At 39.1% G+C, this 23,248-nt stretch overlaps 1 protein-coding gene across 3 annotated transcripts in view; it reads left to right on the top strand.

Moving 5' to 3' along the window:
* pard3aa (par-3 family cell polarity regulator alpha, a) overlaps positions 1–4,792 on the top strand; it is a 433,956-nt gene extending 429,164 nt beyond the window's left edge. For all 3 annotated transcript variants that reach the window (XM_047158283.2, XM_017479944.3, XM_047158282.2), the window contains one exon: positions 1,951–4,792. In XM_047158283.2, the coding sequence (XP_047014239.1) occupies positions 1,951–2,329 (379 nt within the window). In that variant the 3' untranslated portion in view covers positions 2,330–4,792. The remainder of the gene's footprint in view (positions 1–1,950) is intronic.
* The last annotated feature ends 18,456 nt before the right edge of the window (positions 4,793–23,248 follow it).

Below are 23,248 nucleotides of genomic sequence, written 5' to 3'. Positions count from 1 at the left end.
AAATGTTATGTATTGTAGGAGTTATGCCGATTTATTATTATTTTTTAAAAACTGTATGCAGTCCATTTTATCCTATATCTTGTTTCCAGTCACATGATTCTGATGACACGCAAAATTGAGATGGAGGGCGGGAAGTGAAAAGCAGAATGGACGAGGTGGAGGAAAGTCCGTACTGTACTGGTTTAGACACTATTACAAGAGAACTGTATAAACAGAAAATCACAACAGATGTTGGACGTGATCCATATGTTATGAAGAGGAGCAATTTTTCTACTGAATTGAAATACTTGCCTGCCATCGAGGCGGTAGATCTATAAGCAACTACCTTGTCCTCCAGACATCCTTCTACTCCAGAAAACAAATGAAAGCATACAAAAGTATGGAGGCGTACTACTTTTTTGTTAGTGGTTGGGTCAACGACCAAGGTGCTCCACAATCATTATCGTTGGTTTCACCCGGGTGAGTGGCATCTCTTTTTGTCCTGTGGAGTAACCTAGCAACAGACCTCCAACGCTGCTGCGCCTCTCGATGTTAGCGTTTACTTTGTTATTAGGTTAACCACTCTCAAAAAGTCCGCCGAAACTATCCGCCACTAAAGGCACGGATCACCGTGAAACTTTAACTTTTTACTTAAACTTTACAAAGTACGGAAACGGCTAACGTAACATAACCATAGCATATGTATTATGTATTAACTTACCTATGACAAAGTGTTCACTGCCCACACAGGCATTATCCGACCACAGTCAATCTCTTGCATTTCCCCCCCTTATGATCAACAAACTTTGGTACACGATAAAAGCTCCTTGTGGTTTCTCGGTTTGATCGATTTCAGCAACCATAAATGACGCAAAACCTTGGCATTTTGAGTCTGTGATAGTGCTTCCTATGCAGCAAATCACTTCCTGCCCACACTCCTTAAGTCTAATTTCATGTTAAAATTCAGTTTTATTGTTCAGTGACACACCTAGTCAGTTGTTAATTTACATACAGAAGGTACAACAAAGAAAGTTACCGAAAACTGTTAATGTTTCGGAAATAAATCTGTTATATGAATTTCAGTTTCATGTTTTCATTTTGTTCAAAATATCGTGATGCGCATCGTATCGCGAACCCAGTATCGTGATACGTATCGAATCGTGAGCCGAGTGTATCATTACACCCATACTTTCAAAGAAATCTTCTAGTGTTTTACTCAATATGTGCAAAATCGGTGCTCTGCTTTCCTTGCCCTCTCCGTTTCTCTGCACAGAGTGCAGTTCCATATAAAACAATTTCTCTTTCGTTCCATTTAAGATGTGTTGTGTGAGAGAGAGAATGGTGGATGGAAAGCCTGTAGGCTGTTTTGGCGTAATGAACATTATATTCTACAGCTGCATTTGTTAACAGGCAAAAGGAAGACGTACAGACACACATACACACAGAGATAAAGCTGTCTGTTCATGTGACTGGCTCATAAATAAACATTGCTCAGGATTTTTATCTTTTATAAGAATAACATATAAGTAGTCCACGTATGTATGTGAATGTTTTATGTCAAAAGATGCGGGGACGTGGGTTGCATCATGGGTTTTTGCAACCAGGGACTTTAAAATAAATTTGACATCTCCCTCGGTGCGTATTCCAACTATTCAAATGTGAGGCCTATTTCAATGTGTATAATAATGTTTTGGCTATTTATTAACGACAGAGCTTTTAAGTCCTGAAGTTTCTCTCAAAGTTGGTATTATTTATAGTCCTACTCATTTGAGTTATTAAGATTTGGAATAAACCCATTCAATTCAAGCGTTCAGTCGGTTGGTTTAATAACAATAAGAATACATTTCAAACCCACCAACCAACCCCTTCTCCATACTATGCTTTATAGACCCTTGGTCCCACTTTGAGAACTACTGCAATACATGGACTAATCTCTCTCTCTCATTCTCTTTTAATTTTTCTTACATGTAGGCAACCACGTAAGAACCCCAGCACCGTGTCTCAGGACTCATGGGATAAGGTCTACCCCCCTGGCGAGGTGTTCCAATTAGCTAAAGAGAACCCACGCTACTCAAGCTACCAGGGCAGCCGTGGTGCTAATGGTTACCTGAGTGGTCCAGCGTTGGGGCTGAACGCGCGTGTGCTGCTGGAGACACAGGAGCTGCTCAGGCAGGAACAGAGGCGCAAAGAGCAGGAGGCACAGGCCAAGCTCAGTCCACAAAACGACTCACTGGCCCTGTCCTCAACCTCCAAAGGGCCCTACCGGCAGGACGTGCCACCCTCGCCCTCCCAGCTCGCTCGCCTTAACCGACTTCAAAGCCCTGAAAAGGGCCGTCCGTTCTACTCCTGAAGGGAAGAGTGGGATTGGAGCAGAGGAGTGGGGGACACATTATGAACTTTTCAGAAAACATAGGGATTTTGGTTGTTGACTTTTTTTTTTTTTTTTTTTTTTTATAAACGTCATGCACATTTTTTAATACACAATTATGGTCCAGCCATCCAACATATCCACATGGTATGTGTGTGAATGTATTTGAACGCGTGTCCTAACATTGATTAGCATCCTTGCCAGTCCTGACAATCAGAAAACAGCTACCAGGTTTGTATTCCTATAGCGTTGTGACCTACATAACTCATTTCACCTGCCACCAATTGGTCACCGAGTGTTGAGGAAAGCAGCGAGTATGCATGAGCTCTGAATAGGCAGAAATATTTGAATATATATTTTTATCTGAATACATATACATACATGGGTGACATTCAATTAAAACCCAACATACTGTGTGTTAAGTAAGGTGTTGGGCCACCAAGAGCCACTGGAACAACCTCAACACTCCTCAACCTTGGCATCAGTTCTACATGTCTCTGGAGCTCTACTGGACCGATGAACACTGTTCTTCCAAAAGATATTTCCACACTGTCTAGTGTCACTTCAAAAATCTCCCATAGGTGTTCAGGTGGGTTGAGATCTAGTGACCGACAACTTCTGCATCAAACCATTCAAGTGGGCCCTCGTGCCCTGTAGATGATGTCAAGGTCACCCTGGAAGAGACCACTCAAAATGTCCCCACAACACAACAGATACATCAGATTTTCATTCATCGCCCATCTGTATGTTTCCGAGAGGAAAAGAGATTGAGAGAAAGAGAGAGACAGTGAGAGATTGAGACCAAGCCTAGACGGTTTGTAAAACCGCAGTAATTTCACTCATCCTGTGACATCTTATTTCTCTGTCCATCCTTCACACTCTGTCCACCAGTCTGCTCGTAAAGCTTGAGATTCTCTAATACGGTGCATACTGGTTTCTTGGGAAACCAGTCTATTCTATTGTGTGGTTGGTGCTTCGTGTCTCTTGGCCAGTCAGTGGTCACACAGGTAGTCTGAGGTGTCTGGTGAACGTGTCATCACATACACGCTCCCTGTACCATGCTCAGGCCAGTACGCTGATCTTTACAGCCGGATTTCCGCGCATCGTTTCCTCCACCAGCCATCTGTTAATCACTGTAATCCACGATGTGATTTATTTTATAAAAAATTCCCGAAGCCGTCTGTGTGCATTATGCTGGGTGATATGACCATACGCTAATTGAGAATAGTGGGCATCGTCAGTAGTTAATAACGGCCTGAAGTACCAGATTGATGGTTGCTTTATTTAAAATAAATAAACGGATTATTTTTGTAAAATTTCTTATAAAAAGTAATAATGAACTTATAGACGCCGCTGATACCGGATATATAATGACATTTATAAATGACGATTGCATTCGACTTACCTCGGAGGTGGGAAGTAATAAATAGCAATAAATAATATCTGGATAGGTATGCGTGTGTAAATACATCCAAGATACTATTAAGAGATTTAAATAAAATCTAATCATTTTAAGCTACATTTGACAACCAACCCTTCCTAATTACATGACGTCAGCACTCCCGTGACTGCTGTCGGTGATTAAAAATATTAGATTTGATATCTTTTGCATTAAATTACTGAAAACAAATTGGGGAAGTTGGAGAAGCACAGGAGTTTATTTGAATATTATATCCGATACAGATACTGGCTAATCATGGGCACTTTTGACTGCGTGAGGTTCAAATCTTATCCGATTCAGATACACGTATTGTTGCTCGTAAAAACATCATGTATTGTGGCTATGGTATTTTTTGCCATTTCATCCACACCTATTGAACTGAACACCAGCAGCTTGAAGGCTCTCTCTCCTCCTCTCTCATTTTCTCTCTGTCCCTCAAGAGCAAAACTAAAAAGTACGAAACAACGATGCACATCTTCCCGTTGTTGACTAACTGGTACGTTGCAGTGTGTGTTTGGTCCTGTGAGCTCGAATGGGTGGGAAATGAACTTTTCAGAGCAGCAGCAGGGGTATTTTTGGCTGCATTATTTCACGTTTTGTATTGTATGCATTGAATTAAAGGAGAATTTGTTGGCGATGGTAATGTTTAAGTGCCTGTTATAGGAGGGATATTTTGTACTACAAAAGATGTCATGGAAAGCACATATTTTAGCAATTATTCTACTATTTTTGTGTGTAATATCTTTCCACCACAAAACATTTTTAGATCTTCAAAAGAAAAGAAAAAAAAAAACAGTAACAGTATTTTTTTTTTTTGCATTGTCTATATTCTCCCGAGGTAACATGGTGTCCATGGTGTAACATGTAAGCACAGTGCAATTCCATTTTTTGACTAGTCTTTATACATAATGTATGAAATTGTACACAGCTTTCTCTGTACATATCAAATTTAGACAAAATAAACCAGAAGGCTGTTTTTTTTCCCTCTTGTTTACATTACACAAGTGTGTATTTTTATTGATCTATTCATTTCATCCCATGAAAACGCAGTGACGGAATGACCATTAAGAACGCTGACCGTTCAACACAACGCTGTTGAATTCTCAATTCTGATTGGCCAGAAGATGTTGATTAATTTTTTCTGGCTGTAGTTCAAATCCCAGGTACTGATGCACTCACTCATTTCTATAGTAAGAACTTGCACAGGGATCTTGTTTGGCAGACACTTTGCGTAGTCTAATACTCACATTAAATGGATATGGTGACGTTTTCTGTAAGGAGACGTTAATTTAACATTTATGGAAGGAGTCTCTGATGTCAGCGGCATGGGAGAATCTTCATTACAGTGAAGTTTGCAATTTCTTTGCACTTTTCTCTCTAAAATAACAAGGTTGTGTGTAGAGATCGTATACGTACGTATGCATAACGGACAGTTCTCAAAGTTGATGTGTTATATGGGTAAGTGTAACAATCTGAGCGACTTTGACAAAAATTTGCGATGGCTAGATGATGGGGTCAGAGCACCTCCTGAATGGCAGGTCTTATGAGAAAAGAAGCTGGAGAGAGACTGACTGTTCAGAGCTGTGATAACGTAAATGCTATAGCGCCGTGGTTTTCAATCGCGGGGACCCACAGCTCAGTTCATGAATCTCTCTCCCGATGAGCTGATGGACCGAATCAGGTGTGTTAAATAAAGGAGAGATACAAAATATGCAGAGTGGTGGGTCCCCAGGATTGAAAACCCCTGCTATAAATGATAATGAGCCTTGGTTGGCCACGTATACATTACAGCACAGTGAAATTCTTTTCTTCGCATACCTCAGCATGTTGGGGTCAGAGCGCAGGGTCAGCCATGATACAGCGCCCCTGGAGCAGAGAGGGATAAGGGCCTTGCTCAAGGGCCCAACAGTGGCAGCTTAGCAATGCTGGGGCTTGAACCCCCGACCTTACAATCATTAACCCAGAGCCTTAACCGCCAAGCTACCACTGTACTGCTATAGCAGATGTTCCACAAAATTAAATGTAACTAAAAGGGATAAAAAGCATGACACGTCCTTCATTAGTAAATTGAAATGTAAGGAATTCCATTTTAAAACATTGGCCAGTCTGTTGTGGTAACAGTAACTCCGCTTCACATCACGACACGCCGTTGTTGATTAGTTCCTGTAACAGCACACTCTTCATGTTGTACTCCCTAAGTATTGCTTTCTTTTATTATTTATACAAAATGACCTTTTCAACTTTAGTTTTCCGTTATGTAAGGCATCTTTGTTGCAGCATGAAAAATTGTATGTAACGCCGTTCTTTGTTCTGTTGGTATGGCTCGCACATTTTGGAGAGGCTGAAAGCACGGAAAAAGGAAATCTGAGAAATATCCTTCCTCCACTTCACTGTCTTTAATCTATTTCTGATCCCATAGATCACTTTAATGTTGCCTATGACATGGCTGGCCAGCACTGTAATGAGAAGTGTAATGAGTTTGATGGCAATAAAGACAATCGTGAAATTTATGAAGTTCAGGTCAGGGCAAGCGGAGAATCAGTGACGTAGCCTCTTGGCTCTCTATACAGAAAACCTGTCCAAAACTTCTCTGTGAGGAAGTCAACATCTCCATCTGTTTGACACCGCAGGAGTGTGTGAGAATGAGAAAATGAAGGGAAATAGAAGTAGTTAAACAGAGGAAAAGAAAGCCCAGGGGAAGTTGATCACAGGGCTCCTGTGCAGATCAGATGCAGTTAGCAACACTGGAAGGTCTGAACCTTGAGACTCGAAGCAGCAGAGTTCACATTGTGTGTAAAGTATGGGAGAAGAACAGGGGGGAAATGAGCTCCATTCCATGAGGTGAACGTGGCCTTGAAGATGAACCCTAGAGAGTTGACGAGAAACTCTGGGGAGAGTACAGTCCTGCATTCACCAATTGAACTAACTTCAGGTACGGGTTGAGTCATGAAATGATTATAGAGTGGGCCGAGTATCTTTTTTTTTTTTTTTCTTTCTTTCTGTTATCTATTAAAAACAAATGCTTTGTTTTCTTGGTTTCTCATCTTATAGTGCTAGATTAGGATATAAAAAGATATATACACTTGAGTGAAAGTAACAACTTTATTCTTTAGGATAAACCCCTTGAGATGCATCATCTCATTTTCAAGGGGGTGCTAATCGTGCTAACGTCAGTTTCCCGCCAGAACCTGCCCCCGCTCATCTGCACTGAGTGGCAAAACATCCAGCAACATGGCTGCTTTTAATAAGGGAAGCTGTGAAAATGCTAGTATAACTAATGATAATCAGCTTAAATTAAAGGCAATTGGACTCAACAGTGACCCTTACAACTTGCCCAAGAACCTGTGGTCCATGGACATTGGCATGTGTTCTGTTTACAGAGATGTCACGTGCATACCCTCTATACACAAAAACAACAACAAACAATCACCCTATTCAAAACAACAAACACACCACTACAAAATTAACACATAAAATATGAATATTTGCCTAGCATTAATAAATAGAAACATAGATATATAATCTAAAGCTAGTACAACAGGTTTCAAAACAAAGAAACAAACCTCTTCCCCAAAACTTTCTTGACTAAAGGAGTAAGAGAAAATTATGTGAAGAGTGTCTTAATTGATATGATGGAGAATATGATATCAGATACTGTCATAAATAATTAGGGTAGTTAAAACGTACGCATTTACAAATCAATTGCAACCAGTGAAATTTATAATAATTTTTTTTTGTTCAACATCTGAGCTTGATATAGCCCCTCCCCTTCCACTACATAGAGAATGCTGCGACTGTTGCGTGCATGAAGTGTCCATCATACCACACGTCGCTTTTTTTTTTTCTTTTCCTGTTGAATGGGTGCATCATCTTGGAACTTGAAGTGCACTTTGTGTTTTTTTTTGAGGGGGGGTTTCAGTGTGAACACCCTAGTCACACTATTTACACTACAAAATGGCGTAGAATAGTGTGTAAGCGTGGGATTTGGGACGCACCTAATAACTGGCAAATTGCCTTTATAGAAAAGGAAAAAAAAAAAGGATTCACATTTAAATGTATAATAAAATAACAGAAATTAGAAGCCACACCTTTTTTCAGCTGACAATATGGAACCATTTATGTGATGCAATACATATGCAGGGCTCTCAAGTTTTATCAAAAGTTTGGAGTGAGATTACATCTGTTAGGGGAGGAGCCACTCGGCCCCACCCAATTCTCTCAAGTTTTTGCTAGCAGTTCAGTTTTACCTATTGTTCATAATTGACCATCACCAATAGAAATGATAACTGGTAAATCTCATAAAAGACAGACAAAGGACTGAACGGCAGTCCTCAATGTACACACTGTACTGTGTGTGTGAGTACACATTTCAGACAGGGGTAGGGGGCTCCCACTTAAAGCACTGTGGCTCAAGGCCAGCCATTTTCACAGTCATGATGGATGATTGCGTTCAGTCCAGAGCCAAACTGTTCCTGGTTTTGTTCAAACCCACCATGGAGAACTCTCTCTGCATCTGCAGTCGCGTGGGGAAGAACTAAAACCAGTTTGGCAATCATAGACAGCCTTCCACATCTGCTCAAACCAGTCACTTTAAAAAAAAAAAAAAAAAAAAAAAAAAAAAATTGAACCAAGTAGGCCTAATTACTCTCTTAAATTTTTTATTTGCATTCATTAAGTTGATTAAGTAAATGTCAGGGGGTGTAGAATATCTCGTACCCTATTTTTCATTGATGACATATAAAATAATAATTTAGCATGAATTCGGCTATATTCCCAAACATCAGCTCTCACGGTCTTTGATCACAGGCAAGTGATTTCATCCAGGAATTGTAAAATCAAAATGCTAATCAATAAATAAATGAAGGGGGTTACCTACCGCATTCATCGGATCTTGCTCTTCCAACTTTGCGCATCCATGTTGCTTAGTAATGAACAAGCTTGCAGTGGGATCACGTAATTTACCCCGAAACAACAAATTCTGACGGGTAAATGAACTCACCCAATCACATCCTATATGAGATTATTCAGATATATACACAATATACACAGAGCGGTTCGAGAACTGACTCCCGCCCAGAACCATGAAAGTAGAAGATATTTAAGAGGAGCAGACTTAAAACACTAAACATTGAGGTTTATTGTATTTGTTTACAAGGTGAAACAGATTAACTTTTTTTTTTTTTTTTTTTTTTTTTTTTTTTTTTTTACATACAGTCTGTAAAATTAACTGAAAATATTACATTTAGTTTATCAGAAGGTAAATTAATGTCATGGCTCACACTATGTTCCTAAATTCTGTCATAATTGACCAGCTCAAGTTCTCTCATGCCTACTTGTGTTATATTGTGGCACATTAACGTTACCATCTCTACAAAAAAGCAAACAAAAAAAACATCAACCATGCTACAAAATTTTTTCCCGTGCTCCTAAATTGTTGTAATTAGGATCACAAGTGCTCCTAAAAGAAATTGTTACTGTAGAGCCCTGCCTTAGAAGTGATTGTAGACTTAACTTCTTAGAGACCCTTATGTTTATGGTCCGTCACTGACTTACAGAGTTTGGTCTAAATACACACCATTGCTGAGATATGCCCTCACTTACTGTTTGGCAACTTCACAATCAAATTTGTTTGAGAGTTATGAATAACTCTGTTTTTCAGATGGGTTTTATTCACAGAAATGCATTTTTCACGGTCGTGAAGTGACATCACTGACGGGGGGGGGGGGGGGGGGGGGGGGTTATCCACAGTGACATCACAGACCCGACTAATCCATAATGACACTCATTGTCGATTCATTTTAATTTTTCGATTAGTTGTTGCAGCCCTAGTGCTATTATTATAAAGGTATGTTCAAATTTGCATTATCGGTGGTGCTAGAAAGTTTAATGGTGTACACCAAAACTGCTGGGATTCTAGCAAAGACTCTTCTATCACTGTAGCAAATTGCATGAAAAGCATATGAAGCGTTCTATGGTCTGTCATAAACCCTTATGAAGAAGAACAAGAAGAAGACACAGAAAACACACAATTCCAATAGGGGGCCTCTGCAACCTTGGTGCTTGGCCCCCAAATAATACCATCGAAACAATTTCTAAAGCATTTCAGGGTACATTAAACAGGGTTTCAATAAAACCTCAAGCAGAACTAAACATATCAAGTAAACCTCACAATAAAATGTATCATATGTTTGCTATGGAGTTGTGTTTCAATTTATTTCCACTGTATTGAACACCTAAGAACGCCTCTAAATTCCTACTTTTTAATTGTCCGTGTAGTCAGATGTAACACAGCCTGAGAGAGCAGTGAACTTTCTCCCTCAGACTATTATTCTTCACACCGTGACATTTATATGTGGAGTTTTATTGCCCACCCCATGATGTCCTATAAGTCTCCTCTGTACTGTCTATAATCAATACCAGAGCAATGCAATCAATACAGGCGTTCGCTTATATATTTATATTTTCTATTTAAGTATTATAAAGCTCAGGGGTGTCTCTCCCTCTGTGCGTTCTCTTTTGCTCCGAGTTTAAGTGTGTGTGCTTGGGAAGCACATGCTTTTCATTCTGTTTGTCTTTCTCAGGCTGAAGGCTTGTCCATGAGTCACCTGTTTTGGATAGAGCAACCTGTTTTGAGGCTGTTGCAGGCTGGCCGCTGGGATTTGGAGCGCAGAAATGATGTGTCACCCGAGAAAAGATGCTCATAAATCTTCTCAATGCAAGAGCAAATTGCAGGGAGTCGTTTCAGCTCCACCCCAATCTTCTGTGCCATAGCCAACCACAAAAGACCTTCCACACAAGCCTTACTTAACATCTGCTCGGTGTGTGTGCACGTGTGTTTCTGTGTGGTGAGAAGGAGGGAAAGAGGAGGTTGCTTTCACCGACCCTTAAAAGGGAGCACGTGAAGGCTGCTGGTAAATCCAGGGAGAGATATAGAGCATGTGTGTGTGTGTGTGTGTCAGAAACGCTTTGTCTGCTGTATCTCATAGATAAGAATTGGACCTAGATTCTCACAGCTTCCTCGCTGCCAAATGCTCCATGAAATTACAGTAAAATGTCAGCATGGTTAACCTCAGCATTTAGCCTAGCTAGAATATCTTATCCATCCGTATACGACCTTTCAGGACCAGCGCACATCAGCGATGCAGCACGCAGACAGCACCAGATGGATCAGGATGCTTTACGGATGGAGGACGAAGAGCAAACTGAGATGATAGAATTGAACTCATGAATCAGTCATCATCATGAGCCGTTAAAAATAACGCCTGCCTATTCTCTGTAAAGTGTCTATAATGGGCAACACAACAACTAACTATACACCAGTTTTCCTAGAGCTGAACCTCACATTGACTTTACCGCCATAAATAGTTTTAGGTTTTCTCTTCTTCATTTTCCATCAGAGTCACTTCAAAATTCAATCACACTAATACATGCCTTTTTTTTGCGCACACTTCTACTCCAACTTGGTTATAAAAGCATCCTGATCTATACATTAGAAATGCATTTTCGCTGTTTGAAGCCTGTATTACCAGCCATGTTGCACAAACTTTTTTTTTTTTTTTTTGGTGGGTAACAGATTTTCCACAGCTGTTACTGCTGAGAGCAAAGCAGTGATGTAATGCTTTAACGATGCAGTTACTGCATTACGCTGTGCCACGATTATCACTCAATTTGTTACTGCATTACACTTTTCCATGATTATCACTCAATTTGTCAGGTTTTAACACTAATGCAAAAGTAATATCCGAAAGGAAAATGGTTTTCAAAACAGCTAAATATGCAGGAGTTGGGTTTGGTCTATTTTTTTTTTTTCTGTGAAAACTATATACAGAATAAGCATTTCTATTTGATCTTAGAGATGAGAAATTCAGGAGAGGGAAAAGAAAACCCAAATAAATAGTTTCTTACTCTGTTGTATTATTGTTACGCTATTACTACTTTTCATCTGATGTTAAGGTTCTTTTTATCATTTGACTCAATAAACATTGTGTCCAAATATTCTCCAACCAACCCAGAAAAAAAAAAAACCCCAACATGACTAACGACTTATTTACAACCCCCTATATACCATACACTCACACCACACCTCCACTAAGCCATTGCAATATGTAATAAGCATATTGAGCATCAAGTGTAAGCATTAAGTGTAATTTGGTGATTTCGACCACATTTGATTGGACTTACAGTGCCTTGCATAAGTATTCACCTTCCTTGAACTTTCTCCACAATTTGTAGTCTTTCGGCCTTGAACTAAAAAGCCTTGACGTGGACTGCAAACGTATTCGCAGCCTTTTAGAACATTACTAGTCACACTGTACTAAATGATCCCAATATAGACTATATGGCCAAAAGTACGTCTACACGTGACCTGGTCAGTCAGGTTCTTCCACACCAACCTTGGCAAACTATCTCTTCATGGAACTCGTATTGTGTACAGGAGCACGGTTATGCCGGAACATGTTTGAGCCTCTTGGTTGCAATAAAATGCAATACAGTGTTCTCATTATATAACGAAGGCCCTCTAGAGATAAAACTGTGATTAAACGTTCTACCTACATCATCGTTCAGAACTATCTGGGCTTGCGCAGAATAACGGGGTGGCGTAAATAGGAACATTCTTCGCAGTGAGCTTGAGGTAATGACCTTTCTTTTAGGTTTCACCATTACTATTATTATATTTTTGTAGCTGTCAAGTGAGTTTCGCATCATCCTATGCGCTCATCTTATTCATGGCTTTTAAAGGAGTGTTTGTGAAGAAAAAAACAAACAAACAAAAAAAACACAACCAGAGCTTTGTCATTAGTTGTCTTTAGTTGCAATGGTGCTAAACTGTGCAATGTGAAGCCGGATTTAGTGTTTTTCACAACATCTGGACTTACTTGGACTTATGGTGCATTGCATTTGGTTTCACCTCCCCCAAACTGAACTGGATTTGACTGGAATGTTATGCCATGAATCTATGCAAAACAGGATATGTATGTGCCAAGTGCAAAAAATGTGTGTGCGCGCATATAAAGTATATATCATTCAAATAGTTCAAGGTAATAAGTGCATTAGTATTCACCCCCTTGTTGTAAAACCCCTAAATTAGTTGAATAGAGTCGACCTGTGTGCAGTAAAGTGTCACATGATCTTGTAAATACACCTGTTCCTGGAAGGCCCTAGGGTTTGTTAGAGAGCATATCCAAACAAGTCCAGGTCAAAGTTGTGCAGAAGTCCAAAAACCCTGAACACCCGGCAGATGACCATTAAATCCATTAAAGAATATGGCATTAAATTTGGACCTTACACACATTAAACACACCATTATGCAACACTATTATGCATGCAACACTATTATACCAAAGAAGAAAACAAGCACTGAGGCTAAGCAATGTCACTCACTGACACACACACACACACACGCGCGCGCGCGCACACGCACACACACAATGGCATTTCCACCTATGACGTAGGTTCAGAGCTTTAAACCTCACAGCACTATAAGAAAACACCGGCACAGCGGCCATGAGCAAACAACAGCAAAGCCAGTGCTATTACTCACTCATCTGAAGGGCTTTCCATTCAGCAAACTCCTCCATGATGTACTTTCATTCCAAACCCTAGCTCTGAGGCAATTCAATGGGAACTGTGCTTTTAATATTTCCTGAGTCATGCTGCCCCTCACATCGCTCTTAATTAGTTTTAGTTTGGAAAATAATTTGAATAACTTCAGTTTCAGTCCACTAGCTGCGTCAAAGCAAAGGAATGCAATTACTGACCATTAACAACTTCCAAGTCACCTGACCTAATTAGATGCATCCTATTGGATAGGATATGATTAGAGTTTCCCAGACTTCCCACATCTATACTTTAACCGGGGAAAACCACATATTCCCTTTTAAATGAGGCACAAAATAAATTTCCTAATAAATATTTTATTAGGAAAGTTTCTAGGACCATAATCAGAATCTCTTTAATAATTTGACTTGGTCTTGGTCTTGTACATATTACAAAACAAAACAAAAAATACTAAGGAGAGCTTTCAGAGAGCAGCCATGCACTCAACAATAATAACATTATAAATTGCAAATAAATAAGTACTAAACATATGGTTTGTACCACCTGTGAGATGGTAGAAGGTTGAAAAGGTGGCTGCCAGGGTGGGTATTGTCAACACAGATGAAAAGTATGCGATGAATGTAAAGTTGTATAATAGAAGAGTCAATAATAACAACAATGAAGCAGATTTATTTATCTTTCATTGTCTGCTTCTAAATGGTGGCTACGAGTTACAGTGGTTAAATACGGCAGTTTATATGTTGGTGGTGTGTTTTTATTCATGCTTACACAGTTTGGAGTAAACAATAAGCCACACAGAGGTGTCAGGTCACAGACCCTGGGGCAAGTAACACAGACGGCTCATGAAATAGGGGAGAGCTGGGCACAACCTAATGCTTTTTGGTTTTCACTTAATAAATTAACGACGTTAGACTAATCATGTTTTAGTCCAAGCAACACGTTGCGAATTAACACTTGAACTTTGTTTCTAGCACCTTCTGTTCATGTACAGGTCCATTAAAAGTGACGGGATGTACATGGGTGGGGTTAATTGTAACAGACAGAGGGTTAATTGTAACTTGCTAGAAAAGCCTGATAAATTTGTGCCAACAAAGTTAGTTCAATGCAATTCTATGTTGTGTAAAACAAATCTATTTTTAACCTATATCTATCTATCTAGATAGATAGATAGATAGCTGTGTGAAACTACACATCATACTACACATGTCAAGTTATATATGAATACTGACATTACACTTTGACACATTTTATGCTGACATCAATTGGCACCCTGTAAACAAGGTAAGGCAGTAAATGAACCTGTTTTTAGAAGTTTTCCCTTTTCCATTTTAAATCTTTGCAAACATATGGGAAATAAATGGCCTGTATATTGACAACAATATGAAATTGCCTGACCAGTATTTTTAACAATACAATCAGCATGCCAACACAGTCCTACTCTTTGTGACATGACAAACCTGTGTTAATATCCTTCAGTGCAAAGTTTTTGCTCCCACCTGTCACAAAATACACACTTCACCCATTGCTTCCCAGTGACAGAGGAGGATTTTTCTTTCGGTGAATAAAAATTTTCAAGAAATCTGTTCTTTTTATTTTATATGAAAGAGGATTAAGTTGTTGCCATTGTTTATCAAAGGCAGCTTAGTTGGAACACGGCATAAAAAGTAACCCCACAGAATGGAGGTTGTACTTAAGTCCGTCTAACACTTGCTGTGAGTTGGTCACATTGCTATGGTGTAGGCAAGAAATGGTGATTAAAGTAATATAAGGTTGGTTTCCGTAATTCACACACAAAGGTCAATAAAAATAAATAAATTTTAAAAAATTGCAATGAAAAAAAAAATGACTTACATGCCATGAAAGCACTCTTTAACACAGATTTCATGAGAACAGCTGATTCGCTATGAAACTTGGCTGCAGACCATTGCTTGCAAATCTGCTAGTGTGACTAGAAATACACACTGCTTGACTTTGTGCAATAACATTAAAACACACAAGCACGCACACGCACACACACACACACACACACACACACACACACACACACACGCAAACATGTCACAATTTGTCCCATGGTAGGTTGTTCCCCATGCTCCCCTAAGCCTAATTTCTCCTCTTCCCAGCTGTAAACACATTTAAAGACATTCCGGTTTGTAAGTCATGTTGTACGGAGGCTTTCTAAAAATGTCTTTGTTTATTTTATTACCTTTTAATTTTTTTTTAGGTCTTTTGAATGTAAACCTTCAGTTTACAATTCTTTAGCAGTTTAACCACAGTAAACTGAATAACAGCTTTCTACCATAAATATCCTTCCACATAATGGTAACATTTACAGTGGGAATTTACTTATTCATATTCAGTAACTGTGGTGGATCCAGAGCCTATCCGGGAAGTAACTTCTAAACAACAGGAATAATAAGAGGAACTTTGGCAAGGCAATACTTTTACGCATTTGGTTAAAAAAAAAAAAAAATCATTATTTTTTAAATCCAAAGCAAAATTTGAGACAATTTACATTGAGACAGGTTGTGTCAGGCTGAGCAGTTGAGGTTTACAAGTCTTGCTCAAGGGTCCAGCTGTGGTCTTTGGGATTTGAACTCACCACCTTCTGATCATTAGGGTCGAATCCTAACCACCAAGTTTAACCACTGCACATCAGTAACTCCACAGCATGACAGGATTGTGGGTGAGGTTGTTGAATTTATGACAAACCCTATTCGCATTGTTTTCCCTTGTGCTGCTTCTAATATCCTGCCGTATGAAACAGTCTTCCTCTGTTACTTTTGTGTTTCAACAAGTAATTATGCATGTTTATGCTGTTTTCTAATGGAAATCATTCACTGTCAACAATAAACCAAAAGTACAACTGTTTTGATGTGGTTATAATTTCTTGGCGAAATTCCTCCTTTCTTTTCTTCTTACGATAAGACAACAGAACATTTTGTTTCCAATTATTTCCATTTGTTTCCAGCTGACTCTAAAATGAAGGCTTGTTGAAACTATACAGAAAGTGAATTGGATTTGCACATGAAACCTGCAGAGATGAAAGCAGTAATCTTTCATCAAGTACAACACTGAAGAATTGTCATTAACTAGGATTATGATTGTCTCTTTAAACCTGTGTTTACCAACTAGCCCAGTTTTCTAGACACTTAATTTTTTGCTTCCCTCAGAGTCCACATATAGGGAGCTTGTAGTAGCTGTTTATATTTAGTTGGCTTTAATGCAGTGCTTTGAGAGCTGACACTTGAATTGTTCCTGTTGACACACGTTTAGCTAATGTACTCTTCTCTCACTCGCCTGCTTGTCTTGTGGAATAAAGCCCAATGTTGTGGAGAAGCCGGGTATTTATGCGGTTGTGTATGCAAGGAGATGCAGCATTGGCATCCCCGGAATGAAAAGATCCAGTAAAGCGTCTCAGCAGCAAATCTACATGGGGCAAATCCGATAATCTGCTGCAGTGCCAGCAGCCCAGAATGATGTAGAGCAATTGTTCTGCCAATGGAAACTCTCTCTCTCTCTCTCTCTGTCTCTCTCTCTCTCACCCCCCCCCCAATCACCTCATCCTGGTGTCAAATTAATCCTCAGGAGTTTCATAAAGATTTGGCTCAGTTTGTGCTCTCTCAGCTACAGATAAAACCTGTGCCAAGGTTGCAATAAAATCCCTCTACTTTCATATACTGTAGGTTTAGAAGATACAAAGATAAAGAAAGAATATGGTGTAATAGTGTGTGTTTGCTGTGAGGGGAAAAAAAGTCTGGTTCAAGGTCCAGAGAAAAGTCTTTAGTCCAAATGAGTTCTCCTAACATAGATAGTGGAATTTCTTCCTGCCTTTACTGTATTCCTTTTATGTGAAACTGCACACTATTTACACACCTACTTTAAAAACATTGAATAGGTTTGATAGGATTAATAGTTAGGGTCGAAATCTTTCCTGTAGAAAAGTCTGTGTATAACCTGAATGCTTTTAGATATTTGCCACTAATTTTTCACATATTGTAGAGACCCTGAACACGGAGCAGAGTATGCCGAGGGGGTACAAAAAAAACTCCTCTATGACTCCATAACAACCGAATTCACAAATTATATCTCTTTTTTAAAAAACATTTTGAGTTGTTCTCAGCATAAATATAATATATTACATCGCTGTATAAATATATATTAAAAAAAAAAATTACTAAGCAATTTAATCCATACTTGACAGTTAATACTGCGGATTTTTTATAATATTGGGGGCGGGACACTTTAGAATCTAGAGACCATTTTATTGGACTGTAAATCTGATGAGAAGCTTAAGTGCAGAATGATGTCATCAAAATGGTTGATCCGTATTGGTGGTAGAGAGAGACTGCTCATTTTGGATGCATGTATCTTCATTGTTTTGGAGCACACTAGCTTATAGATAACCTTAAGACTAACATATTCATACTAAAAGCCACAAAACTTCCATTTTAATTTAACTAGGAATTAGGTAGAGCTTCAGACGTGGTGTTTCTCCCAAAAGTCAGCTCTGCCATATCTCCGTTTAGGATTTTTTTTGTTAAATCATTTAAATACTCTCAAATTTTAAAATCTAACCAAGTATTAGGTTTAAGGGAATTAAGAGAGGTTTATTGTGAAATGTTTCATGAATAGAGAAAAAAAAATGTACATCTAATCTAATGGGAAAAAAGCCTAAACTCTTTATTACTCTAATTAGATTATTACATTACTTGCACTGTCTATGAGTAATTTAATCTATACGCTTAAGAAGTTTAGCCTGCAAGTGCCATAAAGCACTCGTTTAGAGAGTGATCATGGAATTTCCAGAAAGATTTAGGTTCCTTATTTAATTTCTATTCTGTATCAGTTCACATTTCAGTCTACGGCAATAATAGCGAGTAAACTGAAATAAAACATAAGAAACTCAAGATGTTCCTAAACATGACTGCGAGTGTAGCCTGATACATTTGTAGCTAGAAAGTGACGATGCTCTTTCACTTTACTACTGAGAAATACTGTTCAACTCATCATGGCAGCCATTCTTGTCAGTCCTTGCAAAACTGGGCCATCGGTTTGGAATGTTCTCTTTCTTTTCTTAACAAAAGTGAAGCCTTCGGAAGTGAAGCATAAACCCACTTTCATTTCAACACCATTTTCCAATATGGAGTCGTATCTCCAGCACTATCTGAAGCCTTGGGGAGAATGCAACTCAACACAACACTAGCACACAGGAGAGATGAAAGCGTATGGCACTGAGAGTCCTCAGTCCATACCTGAAAGCAACAAACAAGTAGAAGACTGAGAAAAGCTTTCCCACAAATGAGGTCATGTGTAATGGGAACAAAAGATTGAAGCAGGATGAGAGATGGAAGGATCGATGAATGAGAACATGGAATATATGACCCTGATGCTCTCTTTCCCCGTCTGCAGTGCCTGAGGCTCAGCAGCTGCTGGATGGGGAAACACTGTGATTGGCACATGCTGCTCTTTGGCTTGCTCCTGGAAAGCAACATGAAAAGAGGGATGCAGTATGGTGGATGTGTGTGGAGGGATTGACCCTAATCCCAGCTCAATCACACCAGACCAGAGCACGAGAGCTCCAATAGCAGCCTGTTTCTTACCACTGCAGCCTGTTTCAAATAGTTATTGATTAGAGGTTTGGGTGACCCATTAAAGCTAGACATTTGTCAGACATGTCATGATATGTTTGATCCTTCCATTATTGTTTTTTGAGGCATAATCAATCATTTAAGTTGCACCCATAAATCTCATAAATCTTAGAAGTGAGCAACATAATTTATTGCAGACAGTGGATGAGTGGAGGATATTAATAGGAACTGCGATATCAACATCAGATTATTTAATATGTTTTCACCTGTTTCTTCATTTCAAGTTATTACACTTTAATTCAAGAGGGCCACAGAAACATCTCCAAAATAATTAGTCAATTAAACTGTCAAGTCATTGTGCACCCCTACCATTTCCATCCTTGAACTGGCTCAAGCCAGTACTCCTTGCTATCTCCTTGTTCTTCTAAAAATCAATGAATAAATGACTCTAGCTCAAGTCACTATGAGGTGACAAATGGGCTTTTATCCATTTTTTTCCCCCTGCTGTGTGGAATCGATAGCGGTGTTCAACGAATTAGCTACACAAACCAGCGTAATGAACTCCTATATCGGAGGCTGATATGCTGGTAAAATGGTTCGAACTTGCTGTGTGTTGTCCTTGTGGGTGTATTTGTATAGTTTTCCTCTTGATTTTCATTCATTCACGATCATGGTGGCAAAGCTTTAGCAGGTGAGTCCAGAGTTCTCTATCCCAGCACTTCCAGGAGGATCCCTAGACATTTCCAAGCCAACTATGATATATAATCTCTCTGGCAGGTCCTGGATCTGCCATGGCATCTCTGTACAATGTGATGTGCCTGATCTATTGGGATCTAGCCTAGGACATCCTTATGAGCTTTCCGAACCACCTTGACTGGATCCTCTGTATTCTGCCTCTACGCTGAGTCACTCCCAGATTGTCCAACTGTTCCAGATGATGAGTGAGGACGGAGATGTAGATTTACCAGTAAACAGAGAGCTTCACCCACAAACTGAGCTGCTGCGTTACCGCCACAGACCGCTACGGCATCCATAACATTGCTGCCACTGACTCAATCTATTTGTCAATCTTACACTTTCATTTTCACTTGATTTTCCACATTCATAAACACCCAGTACCACTCTTGTGTAATTTTAACTTAGCTGCAAATCTCAGCAATTTAATATCCAATTGGCTGTTTTTTTTTTTTTAAAAGCTTCTTCATACATTTTCTGATGTAAACACTGATGGGAGACGTTCCACCCTGTGATTATTGAAATCATGAAACCTTTCTCCAAGTTCATCAATGTCTCCGTCATCGCTGAAGAGAAAATAATGGTACATTTTGATGAAGGGAAATGTGCCTGAACTGCCTGTTATTCATATCTAAAATGAATCTCTGATTTCAGGTCGCTACCTAGGACACCATCTTGTTTGCTGATATTTTCTTAGGCATGAAAATGGTACATGATTGCTTCAGGAGCTGGGAGATATGTGATAGTAGCAACAAGAGAGTAATTTTCTGTCATTTGTCATGGTATATCTTCTGTAATAATCTAACCAGCGTTGGATGTTTGACGTGAGAGAATTTGAGTGTCAGAGTTATCAGTACTCGTAGCCTGCTGTTTTTAAGAAGAGAATGATTCACTTTTTAAAAGCCTTTGAAACACAGCCTTGGTGTGAGTTTCTCTTTTGACTTGAACTCACTAACCTCCAGCTCACTGAAAGCTAAATACTAAAATTCAGTCCTATTACTTCCACAGCACATAGTCCGATCAGCCATAACATTAAATCCACCTGCCTAATATTGTGCCTAATATTGTGCGGCACTCTTGTGCCACCAGAACTGCAAGACCTCTGAAGGTGTGCTGTAGTATCTGGCAACAAGACGTTATCAGCAGATCCTTTAAGTCCTGTAAGTTGTGAGGTTTGGCCTCCATGGATCTGACTTGTTTGTCCTGCACATCCTACAAACGCTCGATCAGACTGAGATCTGGGGAATTTTTGGAGGCCGAGTCAACACCTTGAACTCTTTGTCATGTTCCTCAAACCATTCCTGAACATTTTTTGCAGTGTGTCAGGGCACATTGTCCTGCTGGAAGAGGTCACTGCCATTTGAGAATACCGTTGCCATGAAGGGGTGTACTTGGTCTGCAACAATGTTTAGATAGGTGGTACATGTGAAGGTAACATCCACATGAATGCCAGGACCCAAAGTTTCCCAACAGAACATGGGCCTGAGCACCACACTTCCTCTGCCAGCTTGTCATCTTCCCATAGTTCATCCTGGTGCTATCTCTTCCCCAGGTAAATGATGCATATGTCCACATGATGTAAAAGAAAACATGATTCATCAGGCCACCAGGCCACCTTCTTCCATTGCTCCATAGTATGTTTCTGATGATTACATTCCCATTGTAGGCACAATGTTATTCACGTCACCTGTCATTGGTTTTAATGTTATGGTTGATCAGTGTACACTGTAGGAAATACTCTTAATTTTTTAACATTTGTTTAAAATGATCTAATTTAACATAATTATTTGATCTGTTATGTTCTTTTACATGTGTAAACAAGACCATGAGCAGTGATTAGCACTACATAACCATGTTGGACCATGAAGCAGAAGCATGTAACAAATTGGAGGATAATTTTATTTTGAAGAGGCAATTACATAAATCTAATGAAGTAACTATAGCCACAGGCTGCACTCTTCATGGTCCAAACTAAAGAGAAAAGGAATGCATTAACGTTTGGATTTATAAACAACCATATTTTGCTATTTAAAGATGGCTCTAAATCTAAATTGAATCTTTGTTAGTATATTAGTAAACATCTGTGAACAGATTAAATAAGCAATTTGAAACAAAATATGGTTCAGGGGTAGAGTTAGCCCCAATAAAAAAAATAAAATAAATAAAAGTTAGTTAAATACTAGGTAAATAGTTAAATGCTTTTTTAAAACCAGAAATAATAAATGTTTCTTGATACAGATTTTGTATATAAAAACAAGCAAATAAATTACTTTTTTCATACATGGGATATGGAAACAAACATCTTAAGACATAATTTGTAACAGAGTTTATAAGGCATTCAGAGATGTATGAAGATGCTAAACCATTCAGAGGTTTAAAAACTCCTAAAAAATTTATCGTCAATTCTAATGGGAACGTATAGCCAATGGAGTGATGCTAAAACCAGTCTACTATGATTTCTAGTAAGTGTTACTATTCTTGCTGCTGAATTTTGCACAAGTTATAGTTGGTTTGTTGGAGGAAGTCCTGTGAGTAATGCATTACAATTACATCAAAACATGAGACATGCTTTGGCTGTTTGTGTTACTGTTTCTTCCTTATCCAGAACATTCACGTCAGTCTAGGTTAGTATGCCATGCTGTGTTTCGCTGACACGCTGTATTACCCTGAGTTATTGTCATTAAAGAGGAAGACAAAAACAACCTGAGCACCCATGATTCATTGTGGAAGAGAATAGCTACACACTGAAGAAGACATTTGTATTTCTTTAAATGGAATCCCACATTTGCGATGAAAAATATGAGCAATATTAAACTTGTCATGTTCGCTCAGATTTCACTGCATGTGATATTCAGTGACACTGCACAGGGAATATTATCTGGCTTTTGTGCTTGTAGAGCCCTGATTACTTTGTAATCACAACACTTATTTCCAGTATGCAGAGTTTATTTTGTGTGTGCTAATATTTCAGAAAAGCATAGCACAGACTGTAGGGATGGGTTTTGCATAAAGATACCTGAGGTGTAAATGTTGAGTTCTCGATTCCGGTCGTTAGTTGATTCATTTTCTGATAGTGGTTCCGACTGCAAGGTAAATCCCAGCTTTATATCAGTGCACTTGCTCTTATATGTTACTTGATTGGTGGATGCTCCTCATACACCAATCAGCCATAACATTAAAAGAACTGAGAAGTGAAGTGAATAACATCGGTTATCTCGTTACATTGGCACCTGGCAATGGGTGGGATATATTAGGCAGCAAATGAACAGTCAGTTCTCAAAGTTGATGTGTTGGAAGCAGGAAAAATGGGCAAGTGTAAGGATCTGAACGATTTTGACAAGGGCCAAATTGTGATGGCTAGACGACAGAGCTAGGGTCAGAGCATCTCCAAAATGGCAGGTCTTGTGGGGTGTTCCCAGTATGCAGTGGTTAGTACCTACCAAAATTGGTACAAGGAAGGAGAACCAGTGAATTAGTGACAGGGTCATGGGTGTCCAATAATCAGCAGAAGAAAATTTTCATCTTTGGTTCAATCATTTCCTGGCATTTTAAACTGGGTAGATAGACAATTGAAAA

This window comes from Ictalurus punctatus, chromosome 1, assembly GCF_001660625.3.
Source record: "Ictalurus punctatus breed USDA103 chromosome 1, Coco_2.0, whole genome shotgun sequence".
Lineage (NCBI taxonomy): Eukaryota > Metazoa > Chordata > Actinopteri > Siluriformes > Ictaluridae > Ictalurus > Ictalurus punctatus.
Note: the sequence above shows the minus strand (reverse complement) of the source record. Positions and strands in the feature narration are given on the sequence as shown.